Raw genomic sequence first — 6641 nt, forward strand, 5'->3', positions numbered from 1 at the left:
AACAGCTTTATTGAGAGCGAATTCATGTAGCAAGGCTTAAAACCCCATAAGGAAGTTCAATTTCCAGCTGTGCAGAACAACGAAGGAACACACGCTCTACAGCACAGGAGCCCTTCTCCAAGGTGGGCTCGGAGGAATCTGCGGGGTTTTCTGACTGGTCACCATCTAAGGAAACACCTTGACAGCTGCTCCCTCCTCACAACCATGACCGGTCCCAGCAGCAATGGCCGATGGGGCAGCTGATGGCCGAGGAGGCATCAGTGACCAGTGGAGCCCCAGGTTCACTGTCTTTGTGAGAAACGCAGCGGAGAAATTCATCAGAGACCTGTCAGGTTTTCTCCAGGGTTTCAGAGTTTGGGGGTCAGTCTGCATATTCTCATGTCTTACAGCCCCTTTTCTCTTTCTAGGATAATAGGAAAAGGAGCTAAATCACAGCAGCAGCCGCTGTGGCCTAGACACAACAGGTGTGCAGGGGGTGAGAAGCCGACGCAACTCTCACGCACCCAGGAAAACCATCTCTTGACCCGGGGCCAAATCCCAGTAGAAGACGGACCTATATGGACAACACTGAAAGGAGACAGGCAGGAATTCTTCGAACAAGCCTGAGCGATTCTCAGGAGGGTTTCGTGGGAGCAGCAGAGCTGGGGAGCCCAGACTGCTCTTCCTAGAACAGCCTGGGACAGCGACGGCAGCTCCAGGGCCTTCCCTCCACCACCGGCAGGTACAATGACCTCTCTTGTTTTTCCTCTCCTTTTCATTTGTTTCTATCTTTAAGAATCTTGCAACATTCTGTGACGTGGCCGTGGAAAAAGGAACCACTTATTTGTGAAAGAAGAGGCTGGTGTTGTCATTAAACATGGCAGGAACGTGGCCGTAGAACAGCCAGAGGCGCAAATGCACAAGGGTGACCGACCTGTCTATACGACCTGGTCGCCAAGCAAGGATGAGCCTCAGGGACCCGCGTGGCAGCCGTTTGGGGCGGAGCCATCCCCACCATCCCCAACGCCCGATCACAGTCACCGTCGCCATCGGGAGAAACGCCCCAAACAGCGGTGCTGCAACCCCAGGACTGGGGGGTGTGGGCGGGTCTGGGGGGCCACAGGGCTAGTGCTTTGATTTTCAGTAAGTTTGACTTCTAAATGGGCAATTCAGAAATAAAAAAACAAACCAAGTCCTTCTGCAGCAGGTCCGGGGAGGAAGGCCCCCTCCCCTGCCCGGCCTCATCATCTCCATCGCTGTCCCAGGTATTTCTCCAGAGGCTGTTCATGGTGTGTGTGCTCTTAGCGCCCTTTGTTTTACGCAGCAGGTGGCACCCAGACACCCTGGTCCTGTACACCTGGCATGACCCGGGGGAATGTGCCACAGAAGCGCCCTGGACGTGTCACAGCGGACACTGGCTCTGTCCAGCCTTTGCTCCTGCAAACCTCACGGACGGGAAATGCCATCGGGACTTCCAGGTTTCCTCTGCAGTGGCCCCGACAGCAACAGTGTCCTGCTCGGCTGGGTCGGCCATGCCCTGGCCCCTTCCTGACACTAGTCCTCTCATTCCGGGGACCCCACAGGGCTCCTGCCAGATACCACCTCCTGTGCACAACCCCAGGACCAGCCACCCGTGCCCCTCGAGGTTCCCCATCCCACTGGGGGACAAGTCTGATTACTAGAAAGTTCTTTATATTGGCCTCAGGCTGCCCCCTTATTGCCCCCACCCAACATCCTGCCCTTCTCAGGCACTTATGCGCCCAGTCCTCTCAAAGCAAACTCCCCCTGGCACCTCTCACCCTAAACAAGACCCGGCAGGCCACCGGCTGCGGTATGGCCGGTACCGTGTTAACACGTGCAGGGGTCATTAACAAGGTGGAACAAAATGCTTCCAGATCCAGGAGGAAACTGTGTCATGTGCCACACTTGCCTTAAAAGAAGTCACTGAATGTTTTAGCAAACTCCTCATCAATTATGAAAGACAAGCGTACGTAACCCAAAGCGAGGGTACAGAACTCTGCGCTTCAGACTTCAACAGGCTTGTCCCGGGGAGCAGCACGCGAGGCAGGCGGGGGCCCCTGCCATGGAGGAGGCTGAGCCCCGCTTCCCTGGAGGGGGAGGGGAGCAGGGGTTGAGGAGGGCAAGTGGGGCGTTAGTGTGTCAGTTTGGGAAGACAAGAAGGCTCTGGAGATGACGTGGTGACTGATGGTGGTCGCACAACAATGTCAATGTGCTCAGTGCCGCTGAACCAACCGTGCGCTTAAAAGTGGTTAAAATGGTAAAGTTTACGTTCTTTACAGCTTAAAAAAGTCACCCCAAAAGTCACATTTTCGAGTCACCTGTTCTGTACGTATCATCTGCCCATTCCTCTCCAGGCCCCTGGCAGCCTTGCCATCGTCCCCAATCCTGACGTCCAGACCAAGGCCCAGGACCACGCCACCCTGTGAGCTTAATGGCTCCTCTCCTCTCGGGGCCCATGGGGCGGCGGCAAGTCCCCGCACCCGAGAACCGTGTGAGAACCGACTACGCCCGTTTCCTCCCAGATCTGTGTTTGGTGACGTCACCTCAGCGGCTTTATCGGCGCCTGGCGCCCATCTCCATACGCCCCACGCCCGTCGGGCCCGGAACCTGAGGCCCGGCCGCCTTACCGCCCTCGTAGTAGTGCTGCGTGGACTCCTCAAACGACCGGTCGTAGCTCTGCTCCGTGTAGGACGCCGGCTGGTAGGCATAATCGCCATGTCCTGCAAGCAAACGGGGTGCCCTGCAGTCAGCGGAGGCCCCGGCTGCCCAGACCCAGGAGAGACCGCGTGAACTCAGCCGTCGGGTCAGGAGACCCCGGCGCCGGGCGCGGTCCGGTTTCCCTCGACGGAACCCACGGGGGCACTTCCTGCCGTCTGGCAGCCATGGTTCCCTTACTTTAAAGTGCAGATGGCCACCCGCTCCTTGGGGCAGTGTGAGAATCAACAAGCCACGGTTTACGGAGCGTACTCGGCGCCCGATGCATGACACGCACCTGGACGTCAGCTCTTAATGTCGCTACACGGTCACCATGCCCCCCCCCCCCCCCGCTCCCTTCGAAGTGCGTGACACCTCGTGAGGCCCGACCACCATTCCACAGAGGGATCACGGCTTGCCCCGTCCCGGTCATGGCCACTTCCCCAGCACCGGACCTGCTCACGCACCCCTGCCCGGGGGGTCCTCCCCAAATCCCACCCGTCCTCTGCGGCCATGTTAAACGCCACCTCCACAAACCCTGGGGCCATTTAAAGATGCCTGAAAGGTGACACGGAAAAGGAACAGAAGCTGCAGAAGTTGTAACTGAGCAGCTGGGAGGGGAGTGTTACGAGACAGACAGTCGGCTTGTGCCTGTCACCTTCCTGAAAGCATCTCACAGCGAGCTCGTGTCCATCCTCAGGACATTTATGTCCCTCCAGAGGACTGCGCCCCAGCCCCAGGGGGCCGGTGCCGGAAGCTTCTCTCAGCAGAGACCAGCCACCCACCCCCAAAGGGGACTCTGGGTGCTCTGCTGGCGGATGTCAGGGGCTCTGGGGTCTGAACTGAGAACGACCGGCGAGCAGCGGATGGAAGCCACTGCAGCCTCACCGTCAGGGTAGTACTGCTGGCTCATGGGCTCCGAGGCGGCCTGGCCGTGGCCGTACTGCTCGCCGCCGTAGTACTCCTCCTGGCCCAGGTACTGCTGGGACGAGCCTAGGGGACAGCGCCGGACGTCACCTCCCCGAGCCCCAGAACCTCTCCAATGGGCCCCCAATCGGAGGACACTCCACCAGGCCCGCCCAGGGGACACGGGGAGGCCTGCCCCACGCACTGCACACGCCGCCCCTCCCCCACGGGTTCCCTGCACCGGAGGCGGGGCCTCACCTTGCTGGGAGGGCCGGTAGGGCGCCATGGGCCGCTGCCCCATCATGCTGCCCGCCTGGCCGCTCTGGCCCATCACGGCCATGGACTGGCCCTGGTAGTGCTGGCTCCCGCCCTGTGCCGCGCTGAAGTGGGACGAGGCTGCCTGCTGGTGCATCATGGACACTGGGGGACATGACAGAACCCACGTGACCCCAGAAGCTCCCGGGCGGCACCCCACAGACCCGCCTGAGCCCTCCTCCCGGGCTGGGCCTGTGCAGCTCCGCCCCGCGAGGCCACGCCACCCTTCCTGCCAACGCGCCTTTGGGCAACTCATAAAATGTGAGATGCCGGCACCCACGCCCCTAACTCCCCAAGGCTGGTCCCAGAGGAGCCTATCGCCTCAACCTCCCCTGAGACTCGGCCTCGAAGGCTCCGGTGGGGGCCCCGCCTGCCTGTCCTTTCCTGCCGCTCCTGCTCGGGACCCTCCAGGGCAGCACCGTCCAGCACAGGGGACGTGAGCCACGTCAGGGAATGAGAAGAAACGGGGAAAATCTATTTCAGTGACATTTTGTTTGACTCAATATATCCAAACTAGATTGTTTTCGATACGTAATTAACGTAGCGAGAGCTAAGGAGATACTTCACCTCCTCTTTTTCTGTTCTAAGCCTTTGAACCCCGGTGCGTCTGACTCTCGTGGGACACCCTGGTTGGGACCCGATGCTTCCCAAGTGCTCGAGGCCCTGCAGCCCCACCTGCCCCTCAGCCTCCCACTCCTGTACGCTGGCCGCCACCCAGTCCTCCCAGCGGGGCGGCTGCTGCCCCTCCTCAGAGCCTCCCCTGAAGCCGCCCAGCCCCCGCCCCGCCCCTCGGGAGCTGCCGGAGGAGGGTGGCCCTGGGGACCACGCTGGCCTGCGCTGGAGGGGGGCGGGGTCTCTGGGGGCGGTACCTGGGTTGGACTGCATGTTGATGTTGGCCCGGGACACGTAGCTGCTGATGGCGCCCTGGCCCTGCAGGGGGATGCTCTGCGAGGCCGGTCCCGAGTGGCTGTAGCCGGGCCCCGAGCCGTGGCCGCTGCCGGACATGCTCATGGAGGTGGTGGGCAGCGTGCTCTGCGCCGTCTGCTGCAGGGTCACGTGGTTCGGACCTGCCAGGGCGGGGGGGGGGGGGAGGCGGCAGGGGGCGCTGAAACCCACCAAAGACCACCTCTGATGGCAGCCCTGGCCTCGCGCTAGGGCCCCCCCGCCCGCCCCCCGGGCCAGCTTCCTTCACGCGGCTGTGGGGAGGGAGGCTGACCGTGGTCAAGGGCACAACGAGCGAGGGACACGGGCGCGTGACCAGGAAACGCACACACGTGCTGAGCGCGCAGAGGGGCCGCCTGCTCCCTGTTACCTTTATCAATGGTTCCCGACGGCTAGCGGCGGTTCTCAACCCAAGGACAGGAGCCCCACACGGAAGCCCGCGCTCTGAGGTGACGCAGCCCCAGTTCGCAGGGGACCTGGAATAAGGGCCTTATCCCTCCGCGTGTCACCCCGAGCATGAGCGCCTGCAGCAGGGCCTCCGGGAGGAGAGGGTCCCCACCGCGGCGGCCAGCCACCCAGGAGCCCAGCTGGCGACCCCGTTGTGCCCCGGAACCAACCCAGAGCCCAGCGCGCCCGGGGCCGCTCACCGTTGCCGATCTGGGCCTGCACGAGGGAGGGTGGTGGCAGGCCCGCGCCGATGGCGTCGCTGAGGCTGCCCTGCGGGTGCAGGCCCTGGCCCGAGCCGCTCTGGGACAGCCCTCCGGGGCCCAGCGCCAGGCTCTGGGTCGGCGGCTGTGGCAGCGGGAAGGGCACCGAGAGGGTTAGCGTGGCGAAGGGCCACCAGGAGCCGCTCCGGGGGCTCAGCCGCCCTGAGACCCACAGCCATGCTCCACGGCCGCCGGCCAGCACCTCCAGGGTGGGACACCGCCCTCACGCAGCTGGACGCCGCCAACGGCCGGCCCGGACACCTCAGGCCAGGACGGAAATGCTATGCCAAGCGTTCCCCGGGCTATCAACACACACTTGGAGGGTCAAAGCCGGGCCCCCCTTTCCTGGGACTCAGGGAGCTGCGTCCACCTCACCGTGCCCACACCCCTCCCCACCCCTCTTGGTCTCAGCTGGCCAGCCATCTCTGGCCCTCACATCCCCTGTGCCCCAGGGCCCTTGCACAGCCTGTCCTGTGCCTCAGCACCAGGTTCCCAGGGCGCTCCCCCTGCCACCCCCAAGCCCACCTCTGATCACAGGAGGCAGTCGGGAGATGGAGCTTACCAGTGACCCCTGGCAACCTCATCTCCCAGATCTGGACCAAAGAGCAGCCCCGAGGGTTTGGACAACACTCTCTATACCTGGGCCCCCCACCCCGCGGCAGGCACTCACGGCGGGCAGCAGGGACTGCATGTTCTGGTTAGAATCCGCGATCGTGGCCAGGTAGACCAGGTTCCGGTGCAGGATCTGCTGGTACCTGCGGGCGAGGGCACGGTTGAGGGGGAGGAGGCTGCCCTGCCCTGCAGCCAAGCCCCTCCCCGGGGAGGGGGGTGCGCGGGCAGGCGGCACAGTGCTCTGCGGTCCAGGATGCGGTGGGGGGGAGACCCCCGACCTGGTGGCCAAGGGGGAGGTGCTACTGGGTCTGTTCAGAGAATTGGGGGGGGTCAGGGGGAGGTGGGGCCCGGGGGACACAGGGGGGGCAGCCAGGGCACGAGCCTCCTCGGGCGGACCCGGCACTGAGCTAACTGGATACCCCAGCCCCTGCAGAGGCACTCAGTGCCTGGCCCTGGGGTCACATG

The 6641-nt window shown here is 63.2% G+C and overlaps 1 protein-coding gene across 2 annotated transcripts; it reads right to left on the bottom strand.

Moving 5' to 3' along the window:
* Nucleotides 1-6: 6 nt before the first annotated feature.
* LOC112066214 (calcium-responsive transactivator-like) lies at nt 7-6313 on the bottom strand. 2 transcript variants are annotated; one of them, XM_055090106.1, is made up of 7 exons: nt 6235-6313; nt 5505-5649; nt 4785-4982; nt 3859-4020; nt 3583-3687; nt 2628-2720; nt 7-567 (listed from the first exon to the last, which is right to left on the bottom strand). In XM_055090106.1, the coding sequence occupies exons 1-7, from the start codon at nt 6253-6255 to the stop codon at nt 554-556; spliced, it is 738 nt and encodes a 245-aa protein (XP_054946081.1). In that variant the 5' UTR covers nt 6256-6313; the 3' UTR covers nt 7-553. The 2 variants fall into 2 exon arrangements, with proteins under 2 accessions (XP_054946081.1, XP_023984406.2); XM_024128638.3 differs by lacking the exon at nt 7-567 and having other exon boundaries at nt 2525-2720.
* Between the last annotated feature and the right edge of the window lie 328 nt (nt 6314-6641).

Source organism: Physeter macrocephalus, chromosome 14 (assembly GCF_002837175.3).
Source record: "Physeter macrocephalus isolate SW-GA chromosome 14, ASM283717v5, whole genome shotgun sequence".
NCBI classification, from domain to species: Eukaryota; Metazoa; Chordata; class Mammalia; order Artiodactyla; family Physeteridae; genus Physeter; species Physeter macrocephalus.

Coding starts and splice junctions, on each gene's coding strand:
- LOC112066214 (XM_024128638.3), bottom strand. CDS start 6,255: ATGCAGTCCCTGCTGCCCGCC. Junction 5,650..6,234: donor TGCAGTCCCTGCTGCCCGCC/GTGAGTGCCTGC, acceptor CCGCTGCCACAG/CCGCCGACCCAGAGCCTGGC. Junction 2,721..3,582: donor CCAGCAGTACTACCCTGACG/GTGAGGCTGCAG, acceptor GTTTGCTTGCAG/GACATGGCGATTATGCCTAC.